Genomic DNA, 18,214 nt, shown 5'->3' on the forward strand with positions numbered 1-18,214 from the left:
GAATTTATTAAATATAAGCAAAACTAAACATAGAAAAAAAAATTTATCTTGAAATTTGGCCACTCAACGGTGTCATTGATGAATAAGGCTTACACGCTAGAAGTCACCTATTCATTACTAGCAGTTTTTACAATTATTTATATATATATTTTTTTTATAGTTTAGATCAATGTTTAGAAGGTAAAAATTCAACTGCTTATGCCTTTATGATGTAATTAGAGCCAGAACTCTAAATTTGAAAGAACACACACTGCTGACCATTATACTTATCTAGATGTAAAACATTCTTATAAAAAATTAATAAGCCGATCATTGAACTACGGACCTATTATGAGCTTGCAAGGCAATATTCCGGCCGTTTTAACACGAATAATTATTATTTTTTGGTTTCCATAATTAAAGTCATGTTCGTGTGTAGAATAATACACTATATTTTTTTCTTTTATAAAATGATATTTTTTTTGTGAGAACCTTTGTAGCCATCACCGTACCACAGTTTACAACCCCCCCCCCACTTATATTTAGCTAATTGGGTAATAATGTTTATGATTGGCGTTACATCGGTTTAATAATTTACAAACAACATTTTATCATAAAATTTGATTATATAATTTAGATTAGTGATCTGCATCGGGCCTAATTTTTCAAGCCGGTCCGGCCCGAAATTTTTCTAAAAAAGATATGCCGACCCGACCCGAACTAGCATTTTTCTAAAAAAAAATTTTTACCCGATCAGGCCCTTTCCTGAATTTATTTAAATATAGAAATTAATTTTTATAATTACTCAAAATAAAATATATGTTATGTGGTGTCTAGTTTCTATAAATAAATTCGAATATTTTTATTTTAGATAAAAAATTCTACATAAATTTGATGAATTTAAGATATATTCAAAAAAATTTCCAAAACTCGACCTGACCAGGCCCGATTATTTTTAAAATAAGTAGGTCCGACCCGTACCCGGCCCGAACCCTACTTTTGTAGATCTCTAGATTTAGATTACAATAAAAGTGTGCGCAAAAAGATTTACAAAAAATAAAATAAAATAACCATTTTAAAATTTTAGGTCTACGGTAATAAAACATGAGCTTTCTAATCTTTGCGAAGAGAACATATTTTCAACTTTACATTCGAATGGCAGGCATTGAAATCCTGCCGTAATTCTATAAATCATATGTTAACGTTTGAGTTTCAGATATTTTCACCAAATTGATACTAAAAAAAAAATCAAAGAACGATTTAGATGATCAGTGTCTACATGATTGAAGGGGATAGGGGGGGGGGGTATTCGTATTTATAAAGATTAAGATTTCCAATCGTTTCAAAGAAAAATTAGGTTAAATTGAAGAAGTAGATTTTAGAAAAAATGACGTCAGTAGGCCTAGTAACCAGTCACTTTCGAACAATTTTTTTTAAAAATTATTTTATAACTAAAAAAAATGTAACGAATATATTTTTCCGAAATAACATTTTTATTCCATGAAATCATATATTTTTTTTGTGTTCGGATCAAATGAAAAAATAAAATAAAATAGACGATTAAATATGCACAAAGTAATCATTCTTTTTATTATATACACATTAATTTATACATTCTCTATGGTTATTTTTTAACCTTTTTGTAAGAGTATCCTCTAGAGTAATAAATATTTGGTATATAAAAGGGAGGGAAAAAAAAATTATGAAAGGAATAAATTTATGAGAAATCCCTTCTTTGCTCTTGAAAAAAATTTGAAATAATTTATTTACTTTTTTTTAATATGGGGATATTATGTTTAAATAATAATGTATTGATTTATTTTTAAAAAGAATTGATAAAAATTTCACGACCATTTGATCCAGAGTCCATTGGTTAGGCACGATATTCCGGTCCTGTCCTGTTCTTTAAACTTGGTCCTAAGATAATCTGCCCTTAGAATGGCACATTTTAAAGGACGCATCTAGTCCTCACGATCAGTAATAAGCTAGTTGGTCTCCTTATCTCCGTGATAGTTAAAATTTTGATCTTCTGGTCCAATCCATCGGTTATATATAATATCGGTTCCAAAATAAAACATAATAAGACGCCACTTCACATCCAATTCTAGCAACAACAAAAAAATTACAGGATCGATTTTTTCAATTTTAAAACTTATTTCTGCAACACTTCCTTAGGAAACAAATCTTTCATTCCACTTTTGCCTGAAAGCAGTGGACGTAAACTAAAAATTATTTTTTTAAAATTATAAAATTTCAAGAGGGGTTTTTTCAAATTTTTCAGGGAGATTCGAGCACCTATGCGCCACCCCCCAACCCTTCCCTAGTACCACTGCTGATTGAAAATACATATACAAATCAAAATTATCTCTAAAAGATTTTCATATAGAAATCAAAATTTTAGGGCCGCCATGGAATTTAAAAAATATTTGATTTTAAATATCGGAGCCAATGATATAAAATGATACCTATTGAAAGCGTCGTTGAATTCAAATCAGCTGGACCTGCCATTTTGGTAAATATAGTAATTATTCTCATATTAAAAACTACTACCATTTCCTTATTATCTCGATGATCAGGCAATTCGTTAATAAAGTTTGCGTCAGACAATAAGGAATAAATTGGCCTCTCGTTTAAAATTTTTTAATTGTGATAATAGATAGGGTAATCAAAATGGCATCCCCAGCTGTTTTCATTGATGTACACCTTTAATGAATCGAAATAGGATAATATATAAAAGTATGACTGGGCTCCAATTCAGCTATAACTAGAATTTGTAGAGATGTTAGATTATCAAACCAAAGAGATACAATATTATTATTTAAAACTTATATATACATATATATATTTATTATAAATATTACAGGAGACGGATTGGTTAAATATAAGAATTACATTTTTTTCTTCTAATGTTTCCTAGGAACTATTATATTTTATACCTTTTATTTAAAAAAAAATAAAATATAATAATATTTCTAAGGCTAACTCCTCCAGAAAATACTACTTCGATTCTCCCAGAAGCCAGTACGTTTTAATCATCCCCTTATCCTACAAAAAAAAAATTAATAAATAAAAAAATAATTAAGGGGTTTAATTGCTTGTATTTCGATAAATCCTCTTTCTTCGATCCTGAAATTTCTGAAATCTTCCAAGGCCTCTTTGGATGCTTGGCTTATGTGGATCTTCATAGCTGAAATATTTTTGTTTTTTATTTTGAAATACACAAAAGTTGATATGGTATTTAAATCAAGGGGCTGCGGCTAACCCGAATAAGAGGTCAGGAATTTTTAGCTCTTATTTACGGAAATTTTGATGCACAGGAAACTTAATCGAAACGGATTTTCTAAAAGATAAATCCAACACCCCGGGTCTTTATTACCCCGGGTTCGATAGGTTTTTTTTAAAATCATAAATAGGTCTATGTTTGTCTCTTTGGACTTTAAAATACCCTATAGAATAATTCAAAATTTCTGAACTCCTTATGTTGGTTTAAATAATGATAATGTGATACCTACAAAATGTAACGCGTTTATTTTAATCTAATTTTCAATTTTCCCATCCAAATGATATGTATATGGGATATCGCTCGGCCAAGTATTATAATATTCTATATCCAATTTCTTTGCATAGAACAATTTTCTTCGTTACTACATTTTCTAATATCAACAATAAATGCATGTAGAAAACTCGAAATGGATTTTATTCTTATGAGGTGGATGATGGGAACCGAATAATAAGGAAACAATACGACAGAGAAGATAAGTGTGGAAAAAGTAGTAACATTAGAAAGAAAAACCTAAATATCTGATGAAGTCGCCATTTAACTTGAAGAGAAAACATCAAATATAATTTTAAAATATTCCTATATTTCTATTATTATAGTGTAAGTATCTGCTAAAAATACAAGAAATATATTTTTTATTTCAAAAATGCTCCCTATAAAAATTTTAAAAATTTTGATATAGAAGCACTATAGTACTCAGCCGACAATGTTCCTTAAAAAAAGCTTCTAGATAGTTGCGTCTTAGTACATGATTGATTACCAAAAGGTAAATAAGCGGGGGTGGTGGGGTAAACTATTATAATTAAACTTTTTATAATGAGTAAAATTATAAAGCTGCTTTCATGGCTGAGACCGACATGTGATCCGTCGATAATCGGACAGAAGTCAATCTCATTAAAAATTATAAAAATTTTCATAATACGATTTTATACGATCCCCCCTATAAATAAGCGTATCCTTTCAAACTAATGTACACTTATATCATATTATATTGACTTCGGACTATTGACGGACTATTGACGGATCGGATGTCCATCTCCACTATGAAAGTAGCCTAAGACTATAAATATTACCTTCCCCTTTGGATTCCATCTTAGACGCCATTATGATAGTATTTCCAAACAAACAGTATCTAGGCATTTTTAAACCAACTATACCCGCGGCGCATGATCCTGAAAAAAAAGGATAATAGTGAATCGTTTGAATATAGGAGTGATGTAAACGGCATTCATTAAAAATAATTCTAAAACAAATTAAGATGTCTTTAAGAGGTCATTCTAGATCACTTTTTAATCTCAGATTTATTTTCCCAACATGGTAAATTGTAATTAACTATTTTTTTTTTAAATTCCACGGGGAAAAGTTATATTTTGTAATATCAGCTGATTAAAAATTAGATGAAATGAAACTCCTCTTACGAACTAAAGCATTTTTTAAAAAAAAACTGCTGGAAAAAAAACTAGGTAAGGGCGGCCTCTAACTCCGCGTTCACAGTTAGCGCGAATTCGCGCAGAGATATACAAAAATCAATGTATTTATATGATTTTATATAACACGCCGCCAATTTCCACTCATAGGAATGCAATTCCAGGTTGATTTATTAGAAAATAATGGTTGGAGTAGAATTAGAAATTCCTAAACAATCAAAATTTTTCAAGCCTATACAATAAATTTCCAGAAGTCTGTCAAAATGTTTTACAAAAATCGTAAAAGGTTTTATAACACGTTCTTGAAACTCGGGAATGTATACCGGAAATACATATTTTTAATCCCTAGTTTTTCTAAAAATAAATAAATGACACGTTTTTTGGCGGCGAAACGCCATTTTTTTTAAAACCTGTGTGAATGCCTATTCTTATTTCTAGTTTATCATCTTTGGGATGCTTTATATGGGATATGTTATCTCTGATAGCTAACGCGAATCTGCAAATTTCTCTCACGTGCCTATTTCCGTTTCTTTTTGGGAGTCCTGAAACTACCATGTACGCGTCACCTATAGTTTCAACCTTTTTTTTTTCAAAATATTTCAAAAAATTTAAATTTAAAAAAAAAATCGTTTATTATTCGCGCCACCAAATAAAATAAAGACTCAGGGTAAGGATGAAGTTAAAATTCTGGGCAAAAAATTTATATAAATTGCTAAAAATAATGTGATCGATAGTTTAAACATTACATAGGGCAGCATCAGAGAACTGCAGGCCCGGCTCTAAGCCCGACCCGGCCAGACCTTATTTTAATTTTTTAAATTTACCCGGGCCGGGCCGTATATTTTAAAACCCAATATTTGAAATCGCCATTAAATCAAAAATATTTTAAAAAAATCCGGGCCGGGCCCGAAAATTTAAAAAATAACCCGGGCCGGGCCGTATAAATGGTACCTTCGCAGGTCTCTGATATATATATATATATATATACCTCAAAAGTGCTCTGAAATAAAATATGTCAATAATCGAAATTCTCGATGTAGATTTTAAACGGTTACAACTCATATATGAAGTCTATAGCTATTTATATAAACTTAGAGGTTCTGAAATTATGAAGTGAAGTAAAAGGGGGTAAAACAAGAGATGGTAGGGGGGGGGGGGGTTAAAGTTGTTATAGCTTATTAATTTAATGTGATTATTCTTTCACAATAATTATAAAAGGAAAACTAGCATCTAAAAAAAAAACTAAAGGTTTCATAAACTTTTGAAATGCTAACCTTATAAACGTCCAGCTTTTCGGCGATACCATCAAAGCAACAATATAATTCGCTAAGGAAATCTACTATCTATAAAATAAAACAAACAAAAAAAAATCAAAGTCATATATTATGAACATAAAGTTTTCATTAAATTGGTAAAGAAAGAAAGAAAGAAAGAAAGAAAGAAAGAAAGAAAGAAAGAAAGAAAGAAAGAAAGAAAGAAAGAAAGAAAGAAAGAAAGAAAGAAAGAAAGAAAGAAAGAAAGAAAGAAAGAAAAAAAAAGAAAGAAGGAAAGAAAATTTTATTTTAAACATCAAGTCAGGTATATGGAATCTACGGAGGTTAAGAAATAATTAAGTTCTTAATCATTTTATACGGTTGCGATTATTAAATATAGATTCGTTCTCCGTTGTAAATATCTTAGAACAATTTCGCAGCAAACCTTTGAACTACTTTCTTAAAAAAATGCTTAGAGTTTCAGCAATCTACACATGGCTAAAAAAAAATACTACTGGATGAAACCGATTTAAAAAATTGTGAGTTCCCAAATCATAATAAATTCCATATCCCCATATACGATAATATATTATTTAAGATATGGTTGGTAGCAAATAAAAAGAAAGACCTCAATGGGGGTACTAATGGCTGATAAATGGGTAAAGTTAACTATGTCGCTAAAATAGACGGTCACATTTCTGAATTCCTCGGGGACCACCTTTATGCCCATTTTCAAATCCATAGCTATTGGTCTTTTTTTTAAAATAAAATATTTTTTTAAAAAAACATAGAAAAATAGCGAATATTCGAAATAAAAAAAAAAATTAAACTTGGGCAAAATCTCGAATAGATATAGATCCACCCTCTCTTTTTCTTTCGCGAAATCTTTGGTCTTTTGTCCTACGAGTTCTTCCAGTGTTACGGTGTACTCTTCCAGCTTCTCCAACAACGAGTCTATGATGTTGTTAAAATTGATACGTTTGGTTAAACTTTTAAATACGTCTAGGATGCTGACAAAGGATGGTCTATTTTTAGGGTTTTCTTCCCAGCAGATGTCGATTAGGACTCTGACTTTTTTGTTGTTAATCTTTATCTGTGGGTGAAGGGGACTCCAGGGATTTCGAGGCCTTAGAGGAATATTAACGCAACTATTCCTGCGGCTATATACGGCAATTTGCTTACCGTCGTTCTCTAAGGTGCTGGAACAATCGGTAATTATAGAGGATAAACGCCTGGGCCTCAGGCCAGATAATGAAGAGCTCACACTGTTTTTATCCTTGTTCTCTCCTAATTCTCCGGCAGACCCGTTCCTGGAATGCGAAAAAGAGGCGCTGGAATGAAATTCCAAAAATGGTCGATAAGGAGGTCGCCTTCTCACCTTTAACAATTTATCCATGACCGACTTCTGTAAAAATTTTATATATTTATAATTTTGTCCGTGACTCGTGGGATTTGAATTGTACTGATGACGAGAGGAGGATAAAAATATTTCAAAAGGATTTACATCCCGATCCAAATCTTTCAGCGTCAGGGTACTATCGGGCGATAAAGTTGTATTAGAAACTTCGGTGCCGTTTAAGGTTTCCAAAAAATTGTAGTAGAAAGGGGGTCTCCTAGTTGCTATCTCCGAGAGAATGATGGCGAAGCTGTAAATATCGCCTTGTTTGGTATTGGCGCTTAACTGGTGAATAAGGTTCACGTTTTTATTCAAACTATCCGCGTGGCACGCGACGATTATAGGCACGATCTTCCTCAAATGCTCCGGAGCAACCCAAAGTAAATGCTTTACCACGAACGCCGAAATATCCTCCCTGATTACGTCTTTCCTTAAGTATTCCTCGTAAAAAGTCGGCAACCCGAATCCCGTTATCTTGGCAGAAAATCTGTTATCAACAATAATCTGAGACGTGGTCAATCGTCCGTGACAGCCGATGGGAGATGAATGCAAATATAACATTCCCTTTCATTTTATATAACATATTAAATATGATATTTAATAATTATCTTATGAAAAAAACATTATTACTTTTTAACATCGATTAATACCCAAGGATCCAAACTGAGCCACCATATAAGATATGCGAGAACTTTGAACATTTTTTGATATCTTAACCGTTTAAATATTTATCGGTCCCTCCCAAACGTAGTTTTGTATTTTTCTCATTTGACGGCGCTCAGCTTAGCGCATAGAAGCGTTCTCAACCATAAAATTATATTTCTGTCGATTAATATTTACGAGAATCTTATTGGTCCATACAATCTCAAGGGATTCGATTTTTTTTATAGCTAAACAATTTCAAAATGACTCTTTATTTTTTTTTGGGGGGGGGGGGGGTATGTTTAAAATATCTTCAGGGGTCTCCTCAAATTTTTCAGAGGAGATTGAGTCACCCATACGCTTCCCCTCCCCCTAGTGCTGCTACTGATTGTATTTTTGCTTATTGCTATTCATTGTCTAAGGTAAAGGCCTTCATTTTTAGTTTTCGGTATTCGATGTATTACAAGGCAATTATTGGCATGAATAAATGGTTGGAAGGTAATATAGGAATATTTGGCAGTTTTTCTTTGTTCTGCGTCGGCAAATAGCATCATTGTTTAAGTTGGAGGGCGCGAGTGGCTCTACAAAGGAAAAATTCCAGGTTAAGAACTCACAATTCTTCCATGGAATCTTGGATAAGCTATCAGGGCGTTTACTATTAGCGTTTCAAAGTCGAGTTGGCTCAAAGAGTTGAAAGGATTCTAGCAGATTTTCAGGCAAAAAAACATGTTTGTTATATAATTCATAATGTACACTTTAATGTGCAATAAGAATAAACAAAACTTTATAGTTATTTTTTTTACATGGGTTTTTCAGTGATAAACATTTTTTTTTTAAATGGGTAATCTCTATTTCTAATCAGAGTTGGTATTGGTGTTGTTACACCGCCAGATTTGAGTCGATTTTTAAAAACGAACTAACTCAATATTTTTAGTTAAAAAAAATATTTCCTTACAAACCTTTTTGCCATCTATGTGCAAGATTCTTTAGGTAATGTCTTTGGTTAATTGGCTTAAATCGTTTAACAAAACTAGTTTGTACGACTAAATATTACCGGGTTTTAAAAGTTTAAACCGAACAAGTATCATCACTTTTTCTAAACCAAACCTTGATCCTGAACTGAAATTTGTGTTTTATCTGAATCCAAACCTCAATCAATTAACTTTACATCTCGGATCCCTGAATTATTCACAAAAAAAAAATAAGACCCAAAATCCTTTTTTTTTTAAATTTCGAAAAGTTTTGAAACTTTTAGAATTATATCTGGTCATGTTTTTATTTTTATATATTTTTATTTCTTCTTTTCTCGATAAAGTTTAAAAAATTTGCGAATTTCGAGTTTTTTAAATATCTTAGGACACATCCTATAAGTAGAACAAGTGGAAAATTTAAAGATATAGCGAAATTTATATTCGAAAAATCATTTTTATATTATAGCAAATAACCCTATATCGAGCTAAATAAAAAAAATTTTTTTAAGTGCGAACAGAATTGCGAAATCTTAATTGCTTGTTAGGGATATAGACATTATAAAACCATTAAAAAAAAATTAATATAAAAAAATACGAAAATGATGTATATTATAATAGTATAACTAATAATATTAAAACCTATATTATTATTATTATTATAAGGTTTAAAAAAATAAACTAACTTTAATAATGTCATTGATTATTGAATATTGAATTATCAAATCCAATTGAAGCGTCTCTTTGGCTAAGAGCTCGGTTAGGTTAAGCTTCGAAACGAATTTCGTTACAACGCAAAAGTAATTTTTGTCGTAACAAATGCCCATAAATGTGGAAAGGTTATCATGGCTGATTACCTTTATATGACGAATTTCTTGCAAAATTTTGTTATTAATTTCCATTCTTTCGCTCATTTCAACCTTTTTGATGAATACTATGTTGCCTTGGTAGGAACCGTAAAAAGATGGATCAAAGCGCGAGGAACTAAAGCTCTGTCATCAGGATTTATTATGATAACGTTTTAATAAAAATTAAGAAAAAAAATCAAGAAAATATTTACAAGAGTAGAGATATTATTGACATTTAAATTGAGTTCTTGCGATTGTATCTTCCATTTGCGGTATTTAAAATAATTATCTTCATTCTGTTTTCTATTCATGAATTATTTTAAAATTATAAAACATTTTTTGAAAAAAAAATATATATTATAATAATGCATATACATCTAATATGCTAAGTCTTAGTTAAGTCATGGTTTACCACGGGGAAAAAAGTTTTCGAGACAGGAAAAAAAATTAACTTCAAAATCGTAAAATACTCCAAAAAATTAGTGTCAATCATTTATCCAGAAAAATATTACGTAAGCCTAAAGATTTTGCTCATAACAAAGGTCAAGACATGATATTATCGAAATTTAGAGGCTTAGGCAATATTTTCCTGGCGAAAATATCGAGTTAGCCGTTTTAAAAAATCGGCTCAAAACGAGCCATTTAAAACACTCCAAAAAAATGATGGGAAATATATTACAAATATAATTTTTTTTAAAAAAAACTAAAAATAGTCTCAAAATAATCTGGGGAAAAATATTCAAACAAAAATGAACTAAATTTATTATTAGTAAACATGCAGGGCAGTTTGAAAACTAGAGAATGTAAATTAAATTAGATAAATTTAGGATATAAAATCTACATATAAACTAATGTAAATGCACTATAATATAAATTTAATAATAGAAAAATTTACCAAGGAGCAATATTTAATTTATAGGCATGATATTTTAGAAGGTGCTTTATATCGTCAATCCGTTAGTTCAGATAAAAAATCTTAATAAAAATTACAAAATAGCCCCCTCTATCCCGAGTCCCAATGCCTGAGTTGAAACCTTGACTTTCACTTAAATTTCCCTTAAATGCAAAACTATTCAAAATTTTATGTCACTTTATTTAGATAAAAAACACTAATCTAACATTACGAAACCAATGGTGACAAAGCATAAGAGGCCCTCCGCGATCACTTCTTTTATGCTGCGTTTATAACGCAAACTCTTGTCCAACAGGCGATTTGCGTTTTTAGATCTTTTTGCAGCAAAGTGAGATAATTTTAAAAAATATAAAAACATTATTATAAATATGAAATTTACTCGAGTTATTATTATTTCAAAAAAAAAATATTACGCGTTCAACAGCTGATATTAAAAAAAAATTGTCAGATTTTATGGCAGCCATTAAAACGCTCGGACAATTTGTCACCTATCTTTTAATATCGCGATATTTTTTCTCGAGCGTTTTAAACGCAAAAAAAGAAGTGATCTAAGATGACGTCTTAAAATTTAATTAAAATTTTAAATAAAAACAAGAAAACTTGATCAAGTACACGCTACTAAATATAGCAACTATGAAAACAACGATGACACTTAAACTGATTAGCATGATGACCATCGGTAAATATTTCGATCTCTTGAGTCTTTTAATTTTATGGCATCTATGGCTTTCATTCAACTTCGTGACAGGGTTAAACATGGTACAAATAGCCATCCCTAGTGGGGGTCCTTTTATCCAATCTACATTATCTACGAACTGCAACCGAAATTCTTTGCTCCTATAAATGGCTACTTCTTTGAATATTCCGCTATGCCTATTGACCATGCCATAAATCGAGAAATCGGCTTGTCTATCACCGAATTCATCCAAATTTATTTTACCCGTCACACCTGTTTTATAAAAAAGAAAAATAATGATGTAACATACATACATACACCCAATTTAAAAAAAAAGGATATTTAAATAAATATAACATTGAATGATTTAGGCATAACTAAGTCATTCTTAGAGGAGGGAAGATGAAAGGGAGGGTGGGGGGGGGGCTTAAAATTTATTTTAACTTTTATTTATAAATTCGTTTAATTATCGAGAATGGGTGGCTGGTAGGTGTAGACGTATCCATTATCGAAACTTCACAAAAACCTTAGGTCCAGTCCTCCATCTGGTTACGACAATGTGATAGTAAATATGTCCTCGAGGAAAATTATAATAAGTAGGCATAGTTATGTTAAAATTGGATCTAATCGAGTTTTTTTTTATTATAATAGTAATGGATGTTTAGATGATGAAAGCAAATTAATTTTCTATGAAGTGAAATGGGGGCTCTGCAACTTGTATTTCTTGTATAATTGCTGGTCGCCTTTAACTTTCAAAATCAAAATATTAATTCATTACAAATGATACATAAAATTTGACATGAGGTTAACGAGTCAACGTATAGCAATTAAAGGCAATATAAGATCCATTTTAAATATAGATAAACCCCAGCCCGAATCACTAAGCCTCCCTTCAATCCTAATTCAAACCTTTATAATATATTTTATAAATTCAACACTAAATATCCTTACCCTATATAAAAAATAGGCAGTTTGCCGAACTTAATCCATCTTTTAAAATAATATCAATGTTACTCTAATCTTAAGTTAAAAGTTTTATTTTATTAGGGAGTTTGTTTAAAGAAATAAAGAAAACAGATTCCCCCGAGGTAAATGTTTATAAGTTAACTCATTTCTTAAATACAAACTAATCCTAAAAGCCAACCACTAATCCTATCCCTGAGTTACTAAAATAATTTCACCGGAATTCCTGAAAGACTCGAATCAGTTATATAACTTTTGAGTGACACTCATGCCATAATATTTATAAAATTATGAAACGATTCTCCTAACAAATTTAAAAAAAAACATATAGGTCTTCATAAAAACTTGGTTTAATAGGTTTCAATGACGTATAATAATACCTAGACTGATTCATTAAAAGTGTATATCAATGAAAAACAGCTGGGGACGCCATTTTTATTATCCCATATCATTATTAAAAAATATTTTAAACGAGAGGCCAATTTATTTCCTATGTCTGACGCCAACTTTAACTAAAGAATTGTCTGATCATCGAGATAGTAAGGAAGCAAGTTATCAATTTAATAGTAGTTATTTAACATGAGAATAATTACTGTATAGGTTATCAAAATGGCGGGTCCAGCTGATTTCCATTTCAACGACGCTTTCTAATGCATTATTATGAGTGTATCTTCAGGTATTATTATATGTCATTGAAAGGGTTCACACGAAAATTTAAAATTAAACTGCTTTTTTTTTAGGAGAAAAACAAATAACACTATTTAATATGAGGTTACTATTTGATCTATCGAAAGATAACCTTAGCTTTACATATAAATAAAACCACTATTCAATAAATAGAGGAGGAAGAATAAAAAAAGAAGAAAAAAATCAAAGATTATAATTAAAAATTTTGATTTTTAAAGGACCTTCAAAGGAAGAATTCCAAAATTTGTCGGGAACGATCTTTGAGGAGGAGTCACCCGAGCTATTTAAAGTAAGGGCATACATAACTAAACAATCGTGAAAGGCTCCGATAAAGTAATTGACCTAAAACATAATATATATACTTTTATTATGTGTTTATTTTTTTTAAAATTTCTAAATATTATGTGTCATTAAAAAATTTCGAAGCAATATATATATATCACAGACCTGCAGGCCCGGCCCTTATTTTAAATTTTTTAAATATACCCGGGCCGGGCCTAAAAATTTTTTTTAAAAATATCCGGGCCGGGCCGGGTCTAAGATTGTTAAACCCGGGCCGGGCCGTGTCTTAATATTTTTTATAAAAATTTTTACATTATGAGTTAATGGTTATAAGATTATATTATATTATAGTTATGACTAATATAAAATTGTGTGATGGTTAACACTACCAAACACCCACAGATCGATCTAATTATTAATTTCCTGCAAATTTATTCAAAGTATTAATATATTTTTTTATAACTCATATCTAAATTTTTAGAATATATTTTACCAAAACAATCAAATAAAGGAATATCACTTCTTGAAGTTTGTAATACCTTTCAAAGCGAAAAAGGAGAAATAAAATTGATTTTACTTAATATAAAGCATTTTTTAATTGAAAAATTTGTTTTACACAAGTATCATTTTATTTCTCTTTTTCTCTGTCCCAAATTCAAGCAATTAAGTATATAGTCAGGGACAGATCGCAAGATGACGGAAAACTATATAAAAGATTATATTAAATTACAAGAGGCTCAGGAAGTAAATGAAATAACATCGACCAGTCAAATTACGACTGTTGTTCAACAAACTGAATCGTTTTATGACAAATGAGGCGATGGTAATTCTGGTAATATGTCAATACCCGATGATGAATATTATAATTACATAAATAAAAAGATGAAACATTTAAGGTGGATAATTTGTTAGAGTGGTGGGCGGCTCATCAAAGCGAATTTCCAATTTTAGCAAAATTGGAAATTCCTGCTTCAAGTGCAAGCTGTGAGCGGAATTTTTCCACTACGAGAATTCTTGAAGAAAGAAGAAGTAATCTTCAACCTGAAAAGGTAGATATGCTTCTCTTTCTTCATGATAATTTGTGAATTTTTAATATCTTTCTTGAGTATAGGGTTTCGTCAATCATGCTGGTTTTTTACTTTGCAAACTGTCAAATATTTATTGCATTTATTATATTTACCTTGAGTCATGAAAGTTTTTAATCCAACATTTTTCATTATTTTTTTTTACAATATTATATAATACAATTATCTTCTTTTGTTAAAAATTTATATTATAAAAAATTATATTAATATTGTGCAATTAGATTATATTTTCAAAATACTATTTATTATACATGCATTTTTTAAATAGCGATTTATTTTTATTTTATAAATTAAATAGTAAATTAAATACAATATATTATATTCTCAAAATATTTTCCATTTTTATAAATTAAATATTAGTTTTATTTTTTTTAAATGCAATATAAAATATAGTATATGCTCAAAATATTATTACCATTTTTATGAATATTAGTTTTATTTTTATAAATGCAATATAAAATATAGTATATGCTCAAAATATCCATTTTTATAAATAACAGTTTTATAATTTTTATAAATTCAATATAATATTCTCAAAATATTAGCTTTTTACATGTATTTTTTAAATAATAAGCGATAAAACTCGCTGAAAAATATGGTAAAATACCTCATAGGTGAATTTTTGTATATACCAGGTCGAATATAATTTTAAAATATTCCGAGCCGGGCCTGAAATTTTTAAATCCGGGCCGGGCTGTAAAAATTTAAAACCGGGCCAGGCCGAGCAAATGGTACCTCTGCAGGTCTCTGATATATATATAGAGTTCTAGACCTTTTTTTTCAAATATATACTGAGTTATTTTTGAAATTTAGAAATAAATAAATAGTTCAGGAAACAATAAGAGGAAATCTTGATGTACAAGTCAAACTCCAAGTCAATGAGATAAGTAAGAAAGAAAGAAAAAACTAGGATAATATAGTTCAAAATTTAAATCATTTATAGAGTTCATTTTTAATTTTTTAAAGACCTGTTTAAAATGCAAACATGACCGGGATGACTTTTTGGCGTCCCGGAGAAAAAATAAATTTGACAGACCTTTAAAAATCGAAGTTATCTAAACCCCTTAAAAAAATGGGGGTTAAAAACTTTTTTTTAAGGTGGCAATATGCGAATAAATAGACATAATTTTTAATTTTACCTTAGATATTATAATATTTTAACTCAAATTCCACAATAATTATAATCGGTTTGTGTCTGGATTGAAAAAGAAAAGAACAGGACTCTGGTTACTATGCAAATGTTGGAATGGAGCAAAATTAAAGTCTTAAAAAAAATATTAAATATGATAAGAATTTTAAAGATTTCGTCATACCTTTAAATTCCTCTTCCAAATGCTTCCCCTACTATATATATATATATAATAGTTAGGAAAACAAAGGATTCGAAAGACATCATGGAAACTACTGTTACTAATTTGCCGGGTAGAGCCAGCCAATTCCCACTCATTTAGAGGATTTAATAGCATACTTCGTCTAAATAATCCTACAGATGAGTTGTATCGTTTTACGTGAACATAAAAAAAACAATATCAAAGAATATGAGATTGGAAATGATTGAAATAAATAATTAATACATCTCCATTGTAATAGTAATCGTAATCTTTCAATGCTCTGATTTTCATTTCGCGATTAAATTTGTACCATTTTTCATCCTTCCATACCTTTAAGCTGATAACTAACAACGAATTATAAACTCTTCTAGCGACATAGTCATCTTTATCGCCTAAAAAAAAATGATATAGAATAATATTTATATAATAACTTTTACGTTAGACAAATTTTTAATTTTTTTCAAAATGCTTATAATTGTTATTGGAACCCACTTACATAGGCATAGCGGGAACGGGGCATGGGATAATGGGAAATCCAGCCTTCAAAAATTTTCTTGTTTAAATATATTTTTATTTTAATTTAATATCCCCCCCCCTATCTACCCCCTCCCCCCCCCCCATACCCAAATCTATATTATATGAATCTTTGTCATAACGCCGATGATTTATAAATATTTTTTTAAAACAATGGAGAGAATGGGCAGGCGAGTCGAAATATTTTATAGGCGGAAAATGAGCTTATATTTCATAATTTTTGCTTATTTGATAAGTGTAAAAAATACGGGAATTTATTAAGATTATTTTTTTTACCTTTGGACCAAATAAAATTTTGCAGTAAATTTTCGGGATACAATTCGATGGTCAAGAATAGATATTTTCCTTTACTCATATCCTTTTTATCGGCCAATAAAAGAATATTGCGCATCTTACCGTATTCCATGAGAAGTATTACGCCTTTATAAAATGAAAGTTTTCGAAAAATTAAAAATAAAATGATGGAGAAAAAAACAAGAAACCTTTGGCGATATCTTTGACGTCTTCCAGAAATTCTGCCGGCACGAAAGATGCTTCTTGGTTGCTATCAAAATAGATGGCATTCACTAGCAAGTAATACGGATCGCTTCTAAATGTAGTAGTCAAACGTCCCACCAATTCTAGGGCTCGGTTCCATTTGATATCGGAAATTATCACAACTTCTCTATGATTGTAATGTTTAAGCACGAGGTCGAGAGCATTGATTTGCCCTGTTATATAAAAAAAATGCAAATAATTATAGATCTTACAAATCTCAAAACATTTTGTTCTTTCTTTCTTTCTTTCTTTCTTTCTTTCTTTCTTTCTTTCTTTCTTTCTTTCTTTCTTTCTTTCTTTCTTTCTTTCTTTCTTTCTTTCTTTCTTTCTTTCTTTCTTTCTTCCTTCCTTCCTTCCTTCCTTCCTTCCTTCCTTCCTTCCTTCCTTCCTTCCTTCCTTCCTTCCTTCCTTCCTTCCTTCCTTCCTTCCTTCCTTCCTTCCTTCCTTCCTTCCTTCCTTCCTTCCTTCCTTCCTTCCTTCCTTCCTTCCTTCCTTCCTTCTGAAGAAACCTTCAAAATATACTTTTTTTTTCTACGTAATAATATGTATTTCTATATTATCGCAAATTGGAAACCTCGACTACGATACGACAATCTGGTTATGGTTTTGAATTTGCGGATATCCAGAAATTCGAATATAGAATAACCGGTGCAGATGGGCAAATGGTAATACGACGCGACAGGTGCCACTACAATCATATCTCGAGTGCAAGGGGGTCCCACTATAAATGACAACGGAATCCTGTACTTTAAATCGGCCAAACCACCTATGGCCAACGCGGGCAGGCAGTTTTCTTCCTCTTTTGAGGGTGTGAATGTTCCTCCTAGTTTACGCTCAAAATTCGAATACTCGGGGGGTCTAAAAGAATTTATTTATTTATTTTAAAAATAAATAAATTGTATACGATCAAATATCATTAAATGTAACCGCGTTGGTTGGCCGGATTCGGAAAAGTTATTGCGCCTTGTTGTAATTGCGGAGTTATTTGATTCTTTATGATGTAAATTGACATTTTTTTAGTAGTAGGAAGGAAGGAAGGAAGGAAGGAAGGAAGGAAGGAAGGAAGGAAGGAAGGAGGAAGGAAGGAAGGAAGGAAGGAAGGAAGGAAGGAAGGAAGGAAGGAAGGAAGGAAGGAAGGAAGGAAGGAAGGAAGGAAGGAAAGAAAGAATGAAAAGAAAGAAAAATATAATTTATGAAATATTTGTAAAGGTTACTTACTTGTCTCGATATGATACACTATCGAATATTTGATTAATTTTAACCCTCTTTTCTTGTTAAGCTCGTTAAAATAATCAACTCCAATGTCTAGGGCAGGTTGCAATTTGTGCATGTAAATTAAACTATTTGGATCATCGTTCATAATAGCTACCATATTAAGATTTTCGGGTAAAATCGTTGGAATATTAAGCCATA

The 18,214-nt window shown here is 30.5% G+C and overlaps 1 protein-coding gene across 1 annotated transcript; it reads right to left on the bottom strand.

Moving 5' to 3' along the window:
* Positions 1-2,859: 2,859 nt before the first annotated feature.
* On the bottom strand, positions 2,860-18,214 carry LOC135930859 (atrial natriuretic peptide receptor 1-like). The gene is made up of 17 exons (XM_065467657.1): positions 18,020-18,214; positions 17,729-17,792; positions 17,376-17,659; positions 16,747-16,974; positions 16,541-16,684; positions 15,974-16,122; positions 13,254-13,374; positions 11,307-11,655; positions 10,918-11,020; positions 9,632-9,937; positions 6,770-7,899; positions 6,568-6,691; positions 5,961-6,029; positions 5,097-5,265; positions 4,333-4,431; positions 3,075-3,166; positions 2,860-3,024 (listed from the first exon to the last, which is right to left on the bottom strand). The coding sequence occupies exons 1-17, from the start codon at positions 18,171-18,173 to the stop codon at positions 2,977-2,979; spliced, it is 3,633 nt and encodes a 1,210-aa protein (XP_065323729.1). The 5' UTR covers positions 18,174-18,214; the 3' UTR covers positions 2,860-2,976.

The sequence above is a fragment of the Gordionus sp. m RMFG-2023 genome, chromosome 1 (genome assembly GCF_954871325.1).
Source record: "Gordionus sp. m RMFG-2023 chromosome 1, tfGorSpeb1-WG-v2, whole genome shotgun sequence".
In the NCBI taxonomy this organism is placed as follows: Eukaryota; Metazoa; Nematomorpha; class Gordioida; order Chordodea; family Parachordodidae; genus Gordionus; species Gordionus sp. m RMFG-2023.